General features: G+C 45.3%; 1 protein-coding gene across 1 annotated transcript; it reads left to right on the forward strand.

Annotated features, from left to right (window-relative positions):
* Nucleotides 1–269: 269 nt before the first annotated feature.
* LOC123440340 lies at nucleotides 270–1,107 on the forward strand. The gene is made up of 2 exons (XM_045116911.1): nucleotides 270–439; nucleotides 597–1,107. Exons 1-2 carry the CDS (start codon nucleotides 334–336, stop codon nucleotides 800–802), a joined length of 312 nt encoding a protein of 103 aa, XP_044972846.1. The 5' UTR covers nucleotides 270–333; the 3' UTR covers nucleotides 803–1,107.
* Nucleotides 1,108–22,458: the final 21,351 nt, after the last annotated feature.

Here is a 22,458-nt window from a genome sequence, read left to right on the forward strand (position 1 = left end):
GATTTGATTTATCACTGAAACAGGCTTTCCTCTAGTTATATAGTATATAAAACAACAGCCCAATGAGTTGCCATTTGGTGTTAGCCAGATTTAGTGTTATCCTCAACACAAGCACTACCCCCCTTACGTAGGAGGCAGTCTCCAAGGTCTTGGCCTGCAGGCGGTCACAACGTTTTGACTTTCGAGTTTTGATGAGTTGGACACGCTATAAAAAGGCTTGAGGGCTAAGCTTGTCGTCACCACAGCACCACCAAGGCAGAGCCTAACAAGCAACTGGAGCATCCACTAATCCGGTTATCGTTCCTCCCTTCGCGCCGATCGCCAACGTCTGCAATGGCCAACCACGGAGCCGCCGCTCTCCTGATCGCGTCCCTTCTCGTCGCTGTCACCCTCGCCGATGCCAGGGTCGCCGTGCAGGTGCGCCGCGACCTCAACGAAGGTACGTGTCCATCGACTCAACCAAACCCATTGGTAGCTTACGTGTGTCCACGAACCGGTGTTAACTGCACCTTACTACTGCAACTATATCTTTGATCTGGAGTTCTGGACTCTGACTCCTGGAACGTACGTGCGTGCGTGCGATCGAGCTGCGGCAGGCCACGTGATGCCGACGGGTGATGCGAAGGCGGTGGCGGCGCTGACGTGCAGCAAGGTGCAGGGGCTGAAGTCGGGCGAGACCTGCTTCTCGGTCGCGCTGCTCGGAGGCCTGACCCTGGAGTCGTTCCTCGTCTTCAACCCCAACATCGACTGTGGCAAGACCTTCGTCGGCCAGTGGGTCTGCCTCCACGCCTCCACTGCTTGACCAGTTGCTGCACGCACCCGTGCACCGACCACCGCTTGCGCTATGAATCGAGGCCTCGAGAGGGTGCTCTCCCGCAGTCCTGCTTGTACTTCCCTTGCAAAGTGTGCTTGCTGCTTGCTGCCTTTGTTTGTTTGAGAGATGTTGCTTGGTGGTGCTATCTGGGGTGGACTTGCCCGTCGGTGTGTGTTTGTTGTACCAATCAGTAAATGTTCGTCCATGAGGTGTACTAGTGTGGCAAGTCAGTCTCAAAATTACCATCGTTTAACAAAAAACTCTCAATATATTTATGATTTGTGCTGGCAGTAGTACAAAGTATGGCAGAAGTGATAAAAATTACAACCAGGTCCGTACACCATTTAGCGACGAACAACTCACAACAAACAAGGAATTTGGTATAGTTGGGCAAGCAATTTACATAAGCCATTCTAGAAGGTTATTCGGAAATTACAGAAGCTTAGTTTGATCAAACTGTTGAGTATTGGAAATGAGTTATAGCGCTTACTCCGGAAAATTATTTTGAAGCACATAACTTGTTCAAGATCACACAACGCTTTGAATTTGACTAAAACCATGCTCCTTCTTTTTCATGAAATAGGTGGTTTGGTTGTTGATCCACTAATCAAATAAATTAGTCCGTGAGATCGATTCAAGAATTTCATCACATCCATTTCTTATACCTTATTTTATATGATATTTATAAGGATAAATGATAGGTATAGGGTCCGGAAAAGAAGTAATCAAGTGAATAAAAAGGGGAGCGGCAATCTAAATATTTCTAATAGGAGTATATCAAGATTACCTTATTAATAATTCTAATGAGTTATCTTGGAAATTAAAATGAAATAAAATTGTATATTATACTCAAGGTAAGTGTGTATACATATAGGAGGTTATATCCTGAAAAAACATTAGTTTCTTAAATTTTAAAAAGATTTATTTCTTATGCCATATTCAATAAAAAAAAGCAAGCACGATTTGAGGAGGTTTATTTTTGTAACAAAGAAGAATTATCTACCGCAACCGATTAGTTCTTGGTTCGATTCCGGGGGCGGGAGACGACCGGCCCCTATCTTCTAAGAGCAACTCTAGCAGACCCCGTACAAAACTTGACCCGCAAAACGTGTTTGCTGTTTCATGAAGATCGCGTTTGCGGGTCGAAAACTAGCGCGGCCGAACAAAAATCGTATCTAGAACTGCATAATTTGAAAAAACACTTTCGCGAAAGAACATAGATCATGATCAACACACTATAAACATAGTTCATACTACATGCTACGTTAATACTAGTACTAGAGGAGGAGAAGGACGCTCAATCCTCCTCGCCGGAGCTGCAGAGGTCGATGTACTTCGCCGTCTGCTCCTCGCGGATGCGGGGCCAATCCTCATGCTTCTCCTTGGCGGCGAGGTTGGCGGCGACCGCCTGCCGCCACTCGAGGTCTTCGAGCTCCTCGGCGTGACGTCGACGCTCCGCCTCCTCGCGCACGCTCCGCTCGGCGATGGCGGCCCCAACGGCGTCGACGTCGACGACGTAGTCTTTCGGCCCAACGACTCCGCGGTGGCCGAGCGAAGCAGGCTCCTTGGGCTCCTCCTTGACGGTCCGCTCCTCCTCGTCCTTTGACCACTCCCTCTTCATGGGGAGAAGGCCCGCGCCGGAGGAGGAGGAGCTCCCGGCGTACGAAGAGGAGAAGGACGCGCGTCGTTGGTCGTACTCCTCCGTCTCGCTCTGCCGGAAGCTCGCCGGCGGCGAAATACCACGGTTGGTCCACCTCCGGGCCCCGCGCTTCCTCGCGGCGTCCGAGCGGATGTGCTGCTCGCGCTCCGGGGCGCTTCCGCCGCCGGATCTGCTGCCGGAGCCGCGTCCGGAGCTCCACATGGCGGCTGGAGGCAGGGGAGGTGGTCGCCGGCGGCGAGAAATATGGAGAAGGGGTGGGGAATCGCGGGGGCTCGGCGGCGGTGGGGGGATAGGGTTTCGACCCGCAAAATGGTCGCGGAACCGCAGTTATACTGCTCGGGGCGTGCGCTTTGCGGGCTGCGACAAAAATTTTACGGGTCGGACGAGTATGCAGACTCTGTTCTGGTCGGAAAATTAGGCCGAAACCGCATACTTGCCGGAATTTTTACGGGCCGGGCGTTTTGCGGGGTCTGCTAGAGTTGCTTTTAACCTCGTGTTGTTACACATACATGACACACACATCTCAAACCCCAAGTTTAAGTGTTATAATCTTTACGAAATATATTATTAATCAAATTAGTGGTCAAAGTCAAATCACACAAAATAAAGACCCTGTGTAAAAGGGGACAAAGTAAATATTTTTTTGTCAAACCGATTGCGCATTTTCATTAGGACACCGATTTTAGAAGGTAATTTTTCTGGTATAAATCCAGGAGGCTGTACCCTTTCCAAGACTTTTTTTTCATTCTTATGATATAACGTTGAAATATCCAAAAAAATGTAGTAAAATAATACATATAGGTTTATCATATACTCTCTCCGTCCCAAAATTTTTGTCTTAGTATAAATGTATCTAGTCATGTTTTGATATTTAGATACATCCATTTGTAGACAAATCTAAGATAAGATTTTTGAGACGGAGGGAGTAGTTTACACATGTCTAATTTTGTTTAAAAATATGACCATTTATCGCTTGTGCTGGGGTAGTAGGTGAGGGGCTGAGGGCACTCTCCGAAGTTGTTACCGTGGATTCATAGTTTAGGAAATCGGACCACGACCAAAGCAATGAACATTTCTAGTTCAGGTTTTCATCGATTGGACCTCCGGTTCACCTCTCCAATCATCAGTTGAGTGCCAAAAAGTACTATCATTTTTGCAGAGGTAATTGGTCAAAGGGGCCATCTCCTTGTATTTGTTAGTAGGCCTGGCTTAGCTTGTAACCATGTGACCAGGGTTCGGTTCGACCCAACACATTCTGTTTTGGGCACTGCTCGGTGTGTCCATCAAAACTTTCTACCGGTCGCATGCAAGCCGACCGATTCGTCAGATCAAAACTGATTTAACCGTCAGATCTGTCATGCAGCAAAAATCATCAATTAAAGCAAAAATAAATAGCGATGTAGCAAATTTCGGTTGTAGTAAAAAATATCAACGTGGTTATAGCCAAAAAAATAAAGTTGATGATGTGTGGTAACAAAACAAAAATATGGGTTGTAGCAAAACAATTCGATGAACTCGGATTGCAACTCTGACGAACGTGTATGCAACTTTTTTAGTGAACGGTTGTAGCAAAAAATGATACCAGTTGTAACAAAAATTAACACGGTTGTAGCCAAAATCGAACGCCGACTGTAGCGAAAAAATCCGACGAACTCGGGTTGCAACCAAACATGGATGCAACTTTTTTAATGAACAAATTATAGTAAATAGGATACGTTTGTAGCAAATTTAAACACCGATTGTAGCAAATCTGAATAAAAAATGCTGTGTGATTGGGCCAGCCGTGCGATCCGACCGACTGAACGGTTCGACCGGCGCGCCGGCTTCAAGCGTTTCTCTTTTATTTTTCACCCTTAATGTAGCACTCAATCCAACCACTCCGGTTATAACTTTGGTTAGCACGAAAATCGGTTAATTTGAATGATTTTCTCCGGTTCAATTTATCCGTTGTGCTTAAGAAACCGAACAATGTCATTGGTTTTAGGTTTTTTTCTAGGTTGAGAATCAGTGCGATACTATGCTTGGACCTGAAGCTATGTGGTTATGTAGCCAGTCGCCACGCTATGTGCTAGCCGGCGACCGCATAGGACTGAACGATGTTTTCTAAAATAAAAAATGCAATAATTTAGCCCAACATCAAAAATTATAAATTGGTCTTACAAATGTATTTCTTATGAGATTTTTCTTAAGACTCTGTTTTGTTATATGAAATTCACTGACTTCATTTTCCAGTGAATGCACTTGCTTTTTTAAGGAATGGACTTATTGTTTGATGCACTAGATGGAAGTTTTCTCCTTTCCACTTCTGAGATTTTTGGGGAAAAAACTTACTCCTTTCCACTTGAGTTAAGCAGGCCGCCGCATCAGGAAAAGTACATGGATAAACCCACTTTAGAAAATTCATTTTTAATGTGATTTTTTTCATGCATACAACTTCATATTCTATCTATGCGCATGAAGTTTCACATCTTTTTCTTTAATAATGAAAAAATGATTAAAAAAAGTATCATGGGACACTGTTTAGAAGTACTAAAATTTGTCTTTTCTCACAGGTAAAATAAAAAAGAGTTTTTTCATAAAACTTTGTGCCGCCCACATATGTTGTGCAGATGTATGCACGGAATTTCATTACAGAAAATTCAACATTTTAAAACACGTTTAAAATGCATTTAGAAAAAAAACAAGTTCATATGCCATGGGTTTCCCCACTCGCTGCACGAGACATTCGAAACGGCAGACCATCCAAGCGTTCGGCTGGTCGCCCTTGCACGCTTCGCACATCCACGCAAAAGAAGCTCACCACGTGCCTCAGCAGGGCCTGAACCACTCGCCGACATCTCTTTCCTTAGAGTATCTCCAGCCGTTTGGGCTCCCCAGGGCCATTTTTTCACCGACGAGAAGTGAGCCGGCGGAAGTTTTGGGCTAGGGGCTTGTTTATTCCCAACCGCCCCCACACCATGTCTTTTTCTTGCTTCCCATTGGTGCGCGTGTGATAGAGGCGGGGTCCCGATCTTTCGATGAGATGGTGGCTATCGATTTGGTGGAGATGACTTTGACGATCTGACTACAAACATGCACGCCATTGCGCCTTAGCAATCGCTAAACCAACTCCACGAGGTTATTGATCACGCCGGAGCATGATCAACATGACTACGAAGGTCTTTTCCTGCAAGCAATCGAAGAACAAGCAAGAATATGATAAAAGCATCTGAATATTGCGAACATATATAAAGTATTGATAAGGGCGGGGATCCAAAAGCGGTCTTGCTCTGGTCGTTGGACACAAACAAAGTACACGAAGTTGCAATGGCTAACTTTTAACTAAACAAATCCCAAGCAAAAAGCCACTATGTTGATCTACTTATAGAGGAGTAAGGGATGGCGGACAAGGAGGTGGGAGGACGCCCAAGACAGCCTAAAACTAACCCTAGGTCATACAAGGCCTATGGGCCCAAGTGTAGGTGATGCAACACCTTTGGACTTGTAGTTTGACTCAGATTCTCGTGCAACGTCAGATTGTTTCGTCACTATCTCCATCCTGCGAACAAATTTTAAGGTGATTCCAATTGGGCTGGAACGTACATAAAATCTACCTTTCAACAAAAAAAAAAGAACCACCCAATTTGGTGTCCGTATGAAAAAGTTGTTCACGTTTTGATATAGGTATGTCTGTGCAGTCCGAATCTGAATCTAGAACGTGAGAGACTTGGACTTTATATTCTCTTGGGCTAAAAGTGACGTGAGAGAACTTCTTAAACAACACATAATCATTTTCTTGATGTGAGAGGACTTCTTGAAAAACACTTAATCATTTCCTCTTCCTTTATCTTCACACGTGGTTCGTGCAAGCGTTCGACAATTCTGCATTTAGGCATGGAGTAAAAATAGGTGAAGTATCTTTGTTCCGGATAATGTACATAAATTATTGCATAGTTATTATAAGAAATCACCTCATAAATATGCAAATATGAAATATTTTTGGTCGTATCCAAGGTAGCCATGTCCTCATCATCCTCCCCTTCCTGAAAACAAAGCCGTCCTTGGTGTTGCTTAATCTCAAATATAGCCAACAAAAGAGACAAAACATACATGTTATATATGTATATGTCATCCATTTTTACTTCCCTTATTTTTTGTACATATGACACATGTATACATGAGTAACTTTCATACGTTATGAAATATAAAGCCAAAATATTATCACAAGAAGTAGAAGGCATGGAAATATTGCAACTCAATTTACACATATAAGTGAAGTCCTTATTCATATCAAAAGATTAACAATGTTCATAATTAAATCATCCTAACATTGGTGAATACCCTTTCATTGTTTCAATTTTACATGCTACAACATTCTTAAATAAACAAACATGCAACAAGTCATTTGACATAGAATAAGCACCAAGATTAGAGGTCATATCAAAATGATTAAACATTGGCACAATTATTTAAAAAAATATTGGATGCAAATTTGATTTATTCTCTGATTCACATGGTTCTTTCTCATCAACAGTTAATTCAATGGGTTCACTCAACATTGTTGATATTGTAATTATTTGATCACATGGCAAATTCAAATCATGAATATAGTTCTCTAAAATAGGTGGTGTGACCAAAGTAATGGGTAGCTCATCACAGGGTACATTGCAATTGACAAGGCATTCATCATACTCATGTGGAGGTGGAAGCTAAATACCTTTTTCATTAGCTCTTATTATCAACTCAGATGATGTAGGCACTCTCGATGGTAAGGTGTCCAACATCGCAAGACTGTCTGGGACTCCTCTAGGCATCAGACTCGCTATCAACTCTTCATCCATGAGGTCTCCTTCATTCATATCTGGCCACAACAACAAGCTAGTGAGTACTTTGAAGGTACTCGCAAGACAGTTTGCACAAAAGATAAGATGAATGCAACAATTTCATATGCATGGTTAATTATCACAATTATCATGGTAGAGAACTTAATAGCAGTTAGGTTAGAGTAGATAAGTCGGGCGGTAGTCCTCTTGAAATACCCAAACAAAATAAAATGCATCGTTCGGGTGTCTGAAGGGACGCCTCGAAAGGTTAACAAGTAAATATAAATAACCATCATCGGGCGTCTAAGCGACACCACATACAAGGCATAATAAATTAACAAGCCATGGTCGGACATCTTAGCGACACCACACAAAGGGCATAAAAGTAAATACTCGCCTCAGTCGGGTGTCTTACCATGGAAAGGGCATAAAAGTAAATGAATATCCGAGTGGTACAACCAACCTTCGGGCTATTTAAAACAACCAAGTTTCATCACGTTAGTTCCATCATCACAGTGAGATGTCATCATTTAGCACTTTCATAAACAACTCGTTCTCTAGAGACCGACACTTAGACCCACACTTGACCTGTCAACCAATCGTCCTTGACCGTGGACATGGCTACTCGAATAGTTTTGACTCTGCAGAGGATGTACTATTTACCCACAACCAATGGGTTTCCATAGTCACTAAGACTAATTTCGCATACGGTATTTTATAAGCAAGCACTCAGAACCAGCACACACCCATTTTTGCCCAGCGAGGCCCGACATCACCTGAGTCATGCTATGAGGGGAAAAACTCTATGACGGGGAGGCCAACATCCCCGATTAGCATGGGATCACATTTCTACCACGCGCTACAAGGGAGTGCCCTCCCTCTCGGTCCCAGACCGGAAACACCCATGCCCCCTGATTGAATGACTAGCTTTATTCCACGACCATGGAGACCTTCATCCTGCCTCCTCTACTTGGTATGTACCTGATAATAGGTTATGACATACTGGACCGTATTACCTTCGGGAAAGACATGTGGTAGCACGAAAAGTAAGGTGACACACTAACAAGACTCGATCTATGCCGACACTGGAGTTATTAAATTTATCCACACAGTATCATGCCACTGGCATGCTGAGGCCACAACCTATCACATCCCACATGACTAGGTTGTCCACGACCTCTCATCATCACCTTGATGATCAACTTTGTTAAGCAATAATTCATCCCGTAAGCAGGTGTTATTATGATGCAGTTCATCATATGCGTGGATGCGGGGATGCATCTACCTAGGCTAATTTAGTTGAAGCCCGTAAGAGGCCCCCGTAATCCAGGCTGCGGGGATGCACTCACCTCATGTGAGTAGGTTGTAACATCCACTATCAGGTTTGAATCCACCTCGCCGGCAGCAGAGGCTCGCGGTGTCGCTGATACGTCTCAAACGTATCTATAATTTTTGATGGTTTCATGCTGTTATCTTGTCATCTTTGGATGCTTTGTTTACCTTTTATATCTTTTTTGGGACTAACTTATTAAATTAGTGCCAAGTGTCAGTTCCTGTTTTTTCTGTGTTTTTGGCTCTTTTCAGATCTGATTTTGGAAAGGAGTCCAAACGGAATAAAATCTCCGAAATAAATTTTTCCAGAACGGAAGAAGATCAGGGGGCTTGAGGGCCAAGGCAGGAGAGCTACAGGGGGCCCACAAGCCCTGTAGCCGCCACCAGGGGGCGGCGGCTACCAGGCTTGTGGCCTCCCTGGCGCCCCCTGACCTAGCTCCTTTGCCTATATATTCCCTAAAATACAGAAAAAAAATCAGGGAATCCACGAAAACACTTTTCCGCCGCCGCAAGCTTCCGTTTCCGCGAGATCTCATCTGGAGACCCTTCCCGGTGCCCTGCCGGAGGGGACTTTGGAGTTGGAGGGCTTCTACATCATCATCATCGCCCCTCCAATGACTCGTCAGTAGTTCACTTCAAACCTACGGGTCCGTAGTTAGTAGCTAGATGGCTTCTTCTCTCTCTTGGATCTTCAATACAAAGTTCTCCATGATCTTCATGGAGATCTATCCGATGTAATCCTCTTTGGCGTTGTGTTTGTATAGATCCGATGAATTATGGATTTGTGATCAGATTATCTATGATATATATTTGAGTCTTTGATGATTTCTTATATGCATGATTTGATATCCTTGTAAGTCTCTCCGAGTCTTGGGTTTTGTTTGGCCAACTAGATCTATGATTCTTGCAATGGGAGAAGTGCTTGGTTTTGGGTTCATACCGTGTGGTGACCTTTCCCAGTGACAGAAGGGGCAGCAAGGCACGCATCGTGTTGTTGCCATCAAGGGTAACAAGATGGGCTTTTATCGTAGATATGAGATTGTCCATCTACATCATGTCATCTTGCTTAAGGCGTTACTCTGTCCTTTTGGACTTAATACACTAGATGCATTCTGGATAGCGGTCGACGTGTGGAGTAATAGTAGTAGATGCAGAAAGTATCGGTCTACTTGTTTTGGACGTGATGCCTATAGATATAATCATTGCCATAGATAACATGACGACTTTGCGCGGTTCTATCAATTGCTCGACAGTAATTCGTTCACCCACCGTCTACTTGCTTTCATGAGAGAAGCCACTAGTGAACACTACGGCCCCCGGGTCTATTCACACCTATCGTTTCCACTTTCGCTTTTACCTTGCTTTGTTACTTTGTTGCTTTCAGTTCTCACTTGGCAAACAATCTATAAGGTATTGACAACCCCTTCATAGCGTTGGGTGCAAGCTCTTTGTGTTTGTGCAGGTACTTGTGATATTCCTTCACTCGATCGATACCTTGGTTCTCAAAACTGAGGGAAATACTTACCGCCGCTGTGCTACATCACCCTTTCTGCTTCGAGGGAACACCAACACAAGGCTCCAAGGACACGGGGGAATCCTTTGCATATTTGCCTAGGAAGTCCCTAAAGGCGTAGCCGTAGCAGAAGGATTCCTGGTTCCGTTGCTGAGGAGTATCAAGACAAGAATAGTCTCCCATCAACACGTGTTTCTGGCGCCGTTGGAAGGTCTTTTGTTGCAGTAGCAATCGTCGGCGACGCCCTACAACGAACTAGAGGGGAAGGAGCATGCGGGTGCACTCACCAGGAGGTTGCGCAGCTGATGGAGGTGGAGGCACTCGCCGGCGGGCACAACATCGACGAGAGCTCCAAACTCCGGCGGACGGCGTTTTGGGTGTAGCGGGATCTCGACAAAGAGGCCTGCACTCACCGAATTCGCGTGCGGGTTAGATGGGCTAGCGCTCGAGTAGTTTGGTGACAAAATCTAGGATGCGGGGATGCATCTACCTAGGCTAACTTAGTTGAAGCCCGCGGAAAATCGAGGCGGCCGGAGGCGGGGAAGAAGGCCCTCTAGAGGCCTTCTTAGAGCTTTGGGCGAGGCTGTGGTGAGGTGAGGTGGGTGTGGTGGCTACACAATCACTCGGGGTGCCTTTTCATACGCGGTCGAGAGAGGGTGCCGCGGGGGATCAACTCCAGCGACAAATTGCGGCAAGCTAGAGGGACTAGCAGGCGATTACGGGGCCGAACAACTACAACACACTATGGGGGCTCCATTTTATGCTTAATCCCAAGCTATTACGGGCAGGGCTCATGGCTCGATGGTGCAGCTTGTCACGGGCGCGTCGGAGGCAGAAGACGTGCTCTCCGCTGTCCAGAGCCTGGCGACAAGCATCATGGCACGCATGGGTGGGGGACGGACAAACGGAGCTCGTAGGGAGCTTGGGCGGTGTCGGGCGGCGCGGCTTTGCAGCAATGGTTGCTAGCGACCGCAGCAACCGTCGCTGGCGCCGCTGCCAGAGCTGGCGGGCTCAGGCCAGCTCACCACCAACACGCGCAACCGGCCAAAAGATCGTGTGGCGCGGTGGATAGGCTTGGCTTATAGTGTGCAAGACGCCAGGGCTTGGCACTGGTGAGACTGTCGCAACTCTTCTCCTACCTCGAGCAGTGCCCATGACCTTCTCGATGAAATGTAGTTGGTGTGAGAAAAATGAGTTAGATGCTGAAAATTTATGGGGTGGCCTCTCATTGTTTTAAGAGACTGCCTGCAAATTTTCAGAATTTATGGAAATGGTTAAGTTAGGTTTTTAGCAAAAACATCAATTCTGGTCCAAAATTTGGTCAACCCAAATTTGATTTTTTTAACTTAGAACCATAAAGTTTCTGGTGCAATGGGATGAGGGTACCTAAGGCCACAACGGATAGGAATCTAGGGGGCAGATGCCAAAGGAATCTACAAGTTCCTTTGAAAAATTCTAGGGGTCAAATCTGATTATAGAAAAAGGGTTTTGGTTATTTAAAGATAGTAAAGGTAGTTGAACTACCTCAAAACCTTGAAAAACTATTTTTGAATGATGCCCTGATGGTAGATAGAAGTCACAGGAAAGAAATTAGAGAGATAGGAAGAGAGAAAAGTCTTTGGGTAAAACTAATTTAGCAAAATATCTCACACAAATCATTAAAGATTTTTCAAAAGAAGGGAGAGGGATTTTCAAGTAGAAATCTTGGTTCGTAGGGGAAATAATATAAAACTCTTTTCCAAAACAGAATTGTTTGATAGGAAAAACTCAAAAGAATTTGCCTCAAGTAAGATTTCCAAGAAGATTCCAGAAGGTGTTTTTGTCAAAGTTTTGGAAATTCACTTTAAAAGTAAATAAAACCAGCAGATTCCAAATTGAAAATTTGAGGATGTTACAACACCTACCCCTTTAAGAAAAATATCTTCCCCGAGATTTCAACCATTCCTCAAGCAAGTGTGGTTGCTCATTCTGCAGAAACTCTTCTCTTTCCCAAGTGGCGTCGTCCTGTGAGTGATTGCTCCATTGTACCATGTATAACTTGGTGACTTTCTGACGTGTCTTCCTTTCTGCTTCCTCTATTATTCTTACTGGGTGTTCCTGGTAAGTGAGACGTGGTTGCACATCTATGCTGTCGTGTGATACCTATTGTTCTGGATTGCGCACACATTTCCTGAGCTGAGAAATGTGAAAGATGTAATGCATGTCTGACAGCTGAGCAGGTAGGTCTAGCTGGTAGGCAACCTGGCCTCTCCGTTTGATTATCCAGAATGGTTCGATGAATCGAGGTGGTAGCTTGCCCTTGACCTTGAATATTTGCAAACCCCTCATTGGTGATACTTTGAGGTACACATAAACGTTTGGCTCAAAGCCAACGCCACGGTGCTTTTGATCGTAATAGCTCTTCTAACATCTTTGAGTTGTCTTGAGTCTAGCCTTGATGAGATTTACTTTGTCCTCAACCTCCTGGAGCATCTGTGGGCCGAAGTGTTGGGGAACGTCGCATGGGAAACAAAAATTTTCCTACGCGCACGAAGACCTATCATGGTGATGTCCATCTACGAGAGGGGATGAGTGATCTACGTACCCTTGTAGATCGCATAGCAGAAGCGTTAGAGAACGCGATTGATGTAGTGGAACGTCCTCACGTCCCTCGATCCGCCCCGCGAACAATCCCGCGATCAGTCCCACGATCTAGTACCGAACGGACGGCACCTCCGCGTTCAGCACACGTACAGCTCGACGATGATCTCGGCCTTCTTGATCCAGCAAGAGAGACGGAGAGGTAGAAGAGTTCTCCGGCAGCGTGACGGCGCTCCGGAGGTTGGTGATGACCTTGTCTCAGCAGGGCTCCGCCCGAGCTCCGCAGAAACACGATCTAGAGGAAAAACTATGGGGTCCTTGCCTTGGGGTCCAAGGGATCCCCAAGGGGTCGGCCGAGCCAGGGGGGAGGACTCTCCCCCCCCAAACCGAGTCCTAGTTGGTTTGGTGGGAGGGAGTCCTTCCCCCTTCCCACTTCTTCCTTTTTTTTTGTTTCCTTTGATTTTTCTCTCTTGGCGCATAGGGGATTGGTGGGCTGTCCCACCAGCCCACTAAGGGCTGGTGTGACCCCCCCAAATGCCTATGGGCTTCCCCGGATTGGGTTGCCCCCTCCGGTGAACTCCCGGAACCCATTCGTCATTCCCGGTACATTCCCGGTAACTCCGAAAAACCTTCCGGTAATCAAATGAGGTCATCCTATATATCAATCTTCGTTTCCGGACCATTCCGGAAACCCTCGTGACGTCCGTGATCTCATCCGGGACTCCGAACAACATTCGGTAACCAACCATATAACTCAAATACGCATAAAACAATGTCGAACCTTAAGTGTGCAGACCCTGCGGGTTCGAGAACTATGTAGACATGACCCGAGAGACTCCTCGGTCAATATCCAACAGCGGGACCTGGATGCCCATATTGGATCCTACATATTCTATGAAGATCTTATCGTTTGAACCTCAGTGCCAAGGATTCGTATAATCCCGTATGTCATTCCCTTTGTCCTTCGGTATGTTACTTGCCCGAGATTCGATAGTCAGTATCCGCATACCTATTTCAATCTCGTTTACCGGCAAGTCTCTTTACTCGTTCCGTAATACAAGATCCCGCAACTTACACTAAGTTACATTGCTTGCAAGGCTTGTGTGTGATGTTGTATTACCGAGTGGGCCCCGAGATACCTCTCCGTCACACGGAGTGACAAATCCCAGTCTTGATCCATACTAACTCAACTAACACCTTCGGAGATACCTGTAGAGCATCTTTATAGTCACCCAGTTACGTTGCGACGTTTGATACACACAAAGCATTCCTACGGTGTCAGTGAGTTATATGATCTCATGGTCATAGGAATAAATACTTGACACGCAGAAAACAGTAGCAACAAAATGACACGATCAATATGCTACGTCTATTAGTTTGGGTCTAGTCCATCACGTGATTCTCCCAATGACGTGATCCAGTTATCAAGCAACAACACTTTGTTCATAATCAGAAGACACTGATTATCATTGACTAACTGGCTAGCCAACTAGAGGCATGCTAGGGACGGTGTTTCGTCTATGTATCCACACATGTAAATGAGTCTTCATTCAATACAATTATAGCATGGATAATAAACTATTATCTTGATACAGGAATTATAATAATAACTATTCATTTATTATTGCCTCTAGGGCATAATTCCAACAGTCTCCCACTTGCACTAGAGTCAATAATCTAGCCCTCACATCACCATGTGAATTACATTGTAATAAATCTAACACCCATACAGTTCTGGTGTCGGTCATGTTTTGGCCGTGGAAGAGGTTTAGTCAGCGGGTCTGCTACATTCAGATCCGTGTGCACTTTGCATTTATTTACGTCCTCCTCCTCGACGTAGTCGCGGATGAGGTTGAAGCGTCGTTTGATGTGTCTGGTCTTCTTGTGAAACCTTGGTTCCTTTGCTAAGGCAATGGCACCAGTGTTGTCACAGAATAAGGTTATTGGATCCAGTGCACTTGGCACTACTGCAAGATTCGTCATGAACTGCTTCATCCAGACACCCTCCTTAGCCGCCTCCGAGGCAGCCATGTACTCTGCTTCACATGTAGAATCTGCTACGACGCTTTGCTTGGAACTGCACCAGCTTACTGCACCCCCATTAAGAATAAATACGTATCCGGTTTGCGACTTAGAGTCGTCCGGATCTGTGTCAAAGCTTGCATCGACGTAACCTTTTACGGCGAGCTCTTCGTCACCTCCATACACGAGAAACATCTCCTTAGTCCTTTTCAGGTACTTCAGGATATTCTTGACCGCCGTCCAGTGATCCACTCCTGGATTACTCTGGAACCTACCTGCCATACTTATGGCCAGGCTAACATCCGGTCTAGTGCACAACATCGCATACATGATAGAGCCTACGGCTGAAGCATAGGGGACGGAGCGCATATGCTCTCTATCTTCATCAGTTGCTGGGCACTGAGTCTTACTCAATCTCGTACCTTGTAACACCGGCAAGAACCCTTTCTTGGACTGTTCCATTTTGAACCTCTTCAAAACTTTATCAAGGTATGTGCTTTGTGAAAGTCCTATCAGGCGTTTTGATCTATCTCTATAGATCTTAATGCCTAGAATGTAAGCAGCTTCTCCTAGGTCCTTCATAGAGAAACTTTTATTCAAGTAACCTTTTATGCTCTCCAAAAGCTCTACGTTGTTTCCAATCAGTAATATGTCATCCACATATAATATTAGAAACGCCACAGAGCTCCCACTCACTTTCTTGTAAATACAAGATTCTCCAACCACTTGTATAAACCCAAATGCTTTGATCACCTCATCAAAGCGCTTGTTCCAACTCCGAGATGCTTGCACCAGTCCATAAATGGATCGCTGGAGCTTGCATACCTTGTCAGCATTTTTAGGATCGACAAAACCTTCGGGTTGCATCATATACAACTCTTCCTTAAGGAAACCGTTAAGGAACGCCGTTTTGACATCCATCTGCCAGATTTCATAATCGAAAAATGCAGCTATTGCTAACATGATTCTGACGGACTTAAGCATCGCTACGGGTGAGAAGGTCTCATCGTAGTCAACACCTGGAACTTGTGAAAAACCCTTTGCCACAAGTCGAGCTTTATAAACGGTCACATTACCGTCAGCGTCCGTCTTCTTCTTAAAGATCCATTTGTTCTGAATAGCCTTGCGGCCTTCAGGTAGTATCTCCAAAGTCCACACTTTGTTCTCATACATGGATCCTATCTCGGATTTCATGGCTTGTAGCCATTTGTTGGAATCTGGGCCCACCATTGCTTCTTCATAATTCGTAGGTTCATTGTTGTCTAACAACATGATTGACAAGACGGGATTACCGTACCACTCTGGAGCAGCGCGTGATCTCGTCGACCTGCGTGGTTCAACAGAAACTTGAACTGGAGTTTCATGATCATCATCATTAACTTCCTCCTCAACCGGTGTAGCAACGACAGAGGTTTCCCCTTGCCCTGCGCCACCATCCAGAGGGATGAGAGGTTCGACAACCTCGTCAAGTTCTATCTTCCTCCCACTCAATTCTCTCGAGAGAAACTCCTTCTCGAGAAAAGTTCCGTTTTTAGCAACAAACACTTTGCCCTCGGATTTGAGATAGAAGGTGTACGCAACTGTCTCCTTTGGGTAACCTATGAAGACGCACTTTTCCGCTTTGGGTTCCAGCTTTTCAGGCTGAAGCTTTTTGACATAAGCATCACATCCCCAAACTTTAAGAAACGACAACTTTGGTATTTTGCCATACCACAGTTCGTATGGTGTCGTCTCAACGGATTTTGATGGTGCCCTATTTAAAGTGAATTCAGCTGTTTCTAATGCATAACCCCAAAATGATAACGGCAAATCAGTAAGAGACATCATAGATCGCACCATCTCTAACAAAGTACGATTACGACGTTCGGACACACCATTACGCTGTGGTGTTCCAGGCGGTGTTAACTGCGAAACAATTCCACATTGTCTTAAGTGAGTACCAAACTCGAAACTCAGATATTCACCCCCACGATCAGACCATAGGAACTTGATCTTCTTGTTACGATGATTTTCTACTTCACTCTGAAATTGCTTGAACTTTTCAAACGTTTCAGACTTGTGCTTCATTAAGTAGACATAACCATATCTACTTAAATCGTCAGTGAAGGTGAGGAAATAACGATATCCGCCGCGTGCTTCCACGCTCATTGGACCACACACATCGGTATGTATGATTTCCAACAAGTCACTTGCACGCTCCATTGTTCCGGAGAACGGAGTCTTAGTCATCTTGCCCATGAGGCATGGTTCGCACGTGTCAAGTGAATCAAAGTCAAGTGACTCCAAAAGTCCATCAGCATGGAGTTTCTTCATGCGCTTTACACCAATATGACCCAAACGGCAGTGCCATAAAAATATGGTGCTATCATTGTTTACTCTAACTCTTTTGGTCTCAATGTTATGTATATGCGTATCGCTATCAAGATTCAATATGAACAATCCTCTCACATTCGGTGCATGACCATAAAAGATGTTACTCATAGAAATAGAACAACCATTATTCTCAGACTTAAAAGAGTAACCGTCTCGCAATAAACAAGATCCAGATATAATGTTCATGCTCAATGCAGGCACTAAATAACAATGATTTAAGTTCATCACTAATCCCGACGGTAGCTGAAGTGACACTGTGCCGACGACGATTGCATCAACCTTGGAACCGTTTCCTACGCGCATCGTCACTTCGTCTTTCGCCAGCCTTCGTCTATTCCGCAGTTCCTGCTTCGAGTTGCAAATGTGAGCAACAGAACCGGTATCAAATACCCAGGCACTACTACGAGAGCCGGTTAAGTACACATCAATAACATGTATATCAAATATACCTGATTTTTCTTTGCCCGCCTTCTTATCTGCCAGATACTTGGGGCAATTGCGCTTCCAGTGACCCATACCCTTGCAATAGAAGCACTCCGTTTCAGGCTTAGGTCCAGCCTTGGGTTTCTTCGGCGGATTGGCAACAGGCTTGCCGCTCTTCTTCGAATTTCCCTTCTTGCCTTTGCCGTTTCTCTTGAAACTAGTGGTCTTGCTCACCATCAACACTTGATGCTCTTTACGGAGTTCAGACTCTGCGACTTTCAGCATCGCAAACAACTCGCCGGGAGACTTGTTCATCCCTTGCATGTTGTAGTTCAACACAAAGCCTTTATAGCTTGGCGGCAGTGATTGAAGGATTCTGTCAGTGATAGCTTCTTGCGGGAGTTCAATCCCCAGTTCAGCTAGACGGTTTGAGTACCCAGACATTTTGAGCACATGTTCACTGACAGACGAGTTTTCCTCCATCTTGCAAGCATAGAATTTATCGGAGGTCTCATACCTCTCGATCCGGGCGTTCTTCTGAAAGATAAACTTCAACTCCTGGAACATCTCAAATGCTCCATGACGCTCAAAGCGACGTTGAAGTCCCGGTTCTAAGCCATACAAGACTGCACATTGAACTATTGAGTAGTCCTCCTTACGCGCTAACCAAGCGTTCTTAACATCCTGATCAGCCGTAGCGGGTGGTTCATCTCCTAGCGCAGCATTAAGGACATAATCCTTCTTCCCAGCTTGTCAGATTAGCTTAAGATTACGAGCCCAGTCTACAAAGTTGCTTCCATCATCTTTCAACTTAGCTTTCTCTAGGAACGTATTAAAATTCAGGATGACACTTGCGTGAGCCATGATCTACAACACAAATATATTCAAAGTGGACTTAGACTATGTTCAAGATAATTAGAGTTCAACTTAATCAAATTATATGCTAAACTCCCACTCAAAAAGTACACCTCTCTAGTCATTTGAGTGGTTCATGATCCACTTACACTATCCCAAGTCCGATCATCACGTGAGTCGAGAGTAGTTTCAGTGGTAAGCATCCGTATGCTAATCATATCAACTATATGATTCATGATCGACCTTTCGGTCTCATGTGTTCCGAGGCCATCTCTGCACATGCTAGGCTCGTCAAGCTTAACCCGAGTGTTCCGCGTGCGCAACTGTTTTGCACCCATTGTATGTGAGCGTTGAGTCTATCACACCCGATCATCACGTGGTGTCTCGAAACGACGAACTGTAGCAATGGTGCACAGTCGGGGAGAACACAATTTCGTCTTGAAATTTTAGTGAGAGATCACCTCATAATGCTACCGTCGTTCTAAGCAAAATAAGGTGCATAAAAGGATTAACATCACATGCAATTCATAAGTGACATGATATGGCCATCATCACGTGCTTCTTGATCTCCATCACCAAAGCACCGGCACGATCTTCTTGTCACCGGCGCCACACCATGATCATCCATCAACGTGTTGCCATCGGGGTTTTCGTGCTACTTATGCTATTACTACTAAAGCTACATCCTAGCAAAATAGTAAACGCATCTGCAAGCACAAATATGTTAGTATAAAGACAACCCTATGGCTCCTGCCGGTTGCCGTACCATCGACGTGCAAGTCGATATTTCTATTACAACATGATCATCTCATACATCCAATATATCACATCACATCATTGGCCATATCACATCACAATCATACCCTGCAAAAACAAGTTAGACGTCCTCTAATTTTGTTGTTGCATGTTTTACGTGGTGACCAAGGGTATCTAGTAGGATCGCATCTTACTTACGCAAACACCACAACGGAGATATATGAGTTGCTATTTAACCTCATCCAAGGACCTCCTTGGTCAAATCCGATTCAACTAAAGTTGGAGAAACCGTCACTTGCCAGTCATCTTTGAGCAAAGGGGGTTACTCGTAACGATGAAACCAGTCTCTCGTAAGCGTACGAGTAATGTCGGTCCAAGCCGCTTCAATCCAACAATACCGCGGAATCAAGAAAAGACTAAGGAGGGCAGCAAAACGCACATCACCGCCCACAAAACCTTTTGTGTTCTACTCGAGAAGACATCTACGCATGAACCTAGCTCATGATGCCACTGTTGGGGAACGTCGCATGGGAAACAAAAATTTTCCTACGCGCACGAAGACCTATCATGGTGATGTCCATCTATGAGAGGGGATGAGTGATCTACGTACCCTTGTAGATCGCACAGCAGAAGCGTTAGAGAACGCGGTTGATGTAGTGGAACGTCCTCACGTCCCTCGATCCGCCCCGCGAACAATCCCGCGATCAGTCCCACGATCTAGTACCGAACGGACGGCACCTCCGCGTTCAGCACACGTACAGCTCGACGATGATCTCGGCCTTCTTGATCCAGCAAGAGAGACGGAGAGGTAGAAGAGTTCTCCGGCAGCGTGACGGCGCTCCGGAGGTTGGTGATGACCTTGTCTCAGCAGGGCTCCGCCCAAGCTCCGCAGAAACACGATCTAGAGGAAAAACTATGGAGGTATGTGGTCGGGCAGCCGTGAGAAAGTCGTCTCAAATCTGACCTAAAAGCCCCATATATATAGGAGGAGGGAGGGGGACCTTGCCTTGGGGTCCAAGGGATCCCCAAGGGGTCGGCCGAGCCAGGGGGGAGGACTCTCCCCCCCCAAACCGAGTCCTACTTGGTTTGGTGGGAGGGAGTCCTTCCCCCTTCCCACTACTTCCTTTTTTTTCTTTCCTTTGATTTTTCTCTCTTGGCGCATAGGGGATTGGTGGGATGTCCCACCAGCCCACTAAGGGCTGGTGTGACCCCCCCAAATGCCTATGGGCTTCCCCGGAGTGGGTTGCCCCCCTCCGGTGAACTCCCGGAACCCATTCGTCATTCCCGGTACATTCCCGGTAACTCCGAAAAACCTTCCGGTAATCAAATGAGGTCATCCTATATATCAATCTTCGTTTCCGGACCATTCCGGAAACCCTCGTGACGTCCGTGATCTCATCCGGGACTCCGAACAACATTCGGTAACCAACCATATAACTCAAATACGCATAAAACAATGTTGAACCTTAAGTGCGCAGACCCTGCGGGTTCGAGAACTATGTAGACATGACCCGAGAGACTCCTCGGTCAATATCCAACAGCGGGACCTGGATGCCCATATTGGATCCTACATATTCTATGAAGATCTTATCGTTTGAACCTCAGTGCCAAGGATTCGTATAATCCCGTATGTCATTCCCTTTGTCCTTCGGTATGTTACTTGCCCGAGATTCGATCGTCAGTATCCGCATACCTATTTCAATCTCGTTTACCGGCAAGTCTCTTTACTCGTTCCGTAATACAAGATCCCGCAACTTACACTAAGTTACATTGCTTGCAAGGCTTGTGTGTGATGTTGTATTACCGAGTGGGCCCCGAGATACCTCTCCGTCACACGGAGTGACAAATCCCAGTCTTGATCCATACTAACTCAACTAACACCTTCGGAGATACCTGTAGAGCATCTTTATAGTCACCCAGTTACGTTGCGACGTTTGATACACACAAAGCATTCCTCCGGTGTCAGTGAGTTATATGATCTCATGGTCATAGGAATAAATACTTGACACGCAGAAAACAGTAGCAACAAAATGACACGATCAATATGCTACGTCTATTAGTTTGGGTCTAGTCCATCACGTGATTCTCCCAATGACGTGATCCAGTTATCAAGCAACAACACTTTGTTCATAATCAGAAGACACTGATTATCATTGACTAACTGGCTAGCCAACTAGAGGCATGCTAGGGACGGTGTTTCGTCTATGTATCCACACATGTAAATGAGTCTTCATTCAATACAATTATAGCATGGATAATAAACTATTATCTTGATACAGGAATTATAATAATAACTATTCATTTATTATTGCCTCTAGGGCATAATTCCAACACGAAGATACGTCTATCTCCGGTTTCTGACCAATTCAGTGGTGTACGTCACCTTCTTTCGTACAAGGCTTCAAAAGATGACATTTGTAGACTTGTCTGGTAGCTGTTGTTGTAAGAAAACTCGACGTAAGGCAAACTGTCTTCCCAACTATTCACATAAGTTATCACACATGCCGTGAGCATGTCCTCCAAAATCTGGTTCACACGTTCGGCCTGTCCTCCTGTTTGTGGGTGATATGATGTACTAAACACTAACTGCGTTCCCATGGCTTGCTATAAGCAGTCCCAAAATCTTGAGGTAAACTAAGTGCCCCAATCGGATATTATAGTCTTCCGAATCTCATGTAAGCAGACGATGCAAGCAAGGTACAACCTGCCTAGCTTCTGGGTGGAGTAGGTAGTCTTCACTCGAATGCAATGAGCCACCTTGATGAGTAAATCAATCATCACCCATATAGCATCGTACCCATGTCGGGACCGGGCTAATCCGACAATAAAATCCATGCCATTCTCATCCCACTTCCACTCGGGTACCTTCATCGGTTGTAGCAGGCCTGCTGGTTTCTGGTGTTTGTCCTTGATCCGTTGGCAAGAATCGCAGCGCATAATGAAAGAGGCGATATCCCTCTTCATTCTGTGCCACCAATACTTTGTTTGGATGTCCTTGTACATTTTCATGCCTCCTGGATGGATCGAGTATGACATGGTGTGGGCTTCTTCTAAAAATTTCACATTGAGTTCCTCTTGGTCACGTACACATAGTCGATCGTTGTACCATAATATCCCTTGCTTGTCAATATTAAACTCGAAGGCCTTGTCGAGGCTCACCTTCCTCTTTATACCCTCAATACTAGGATGCCTGTTCTGAGCCTCCTTGATTTGTTCGTCCAATGTGGGTTCTATCTCCAGTGGTGCAATGGTGCCTTCCGGGAGGAGGAGCATGTTGAGTTTGGCGAACTCTTGAATAAACTCGGGCCTTAGATTTGAGGTAGGGCCA

This window comes from Hordeum vulgare, chromosome 3H (assembly GCF_904849725.1).
Source record: "Hordeum vulgare subsp. vulgare chromosome 3H, MorexV3_pseudomolecules_assembly, whole genome shotgun sequence".
Taxonomy (NCBI): Eukaryota; Viridiplantae; Streptophyta; class Magnoliopsida; order Poales; family Poaceae; genus Hordeum; species Hordeum vulgare.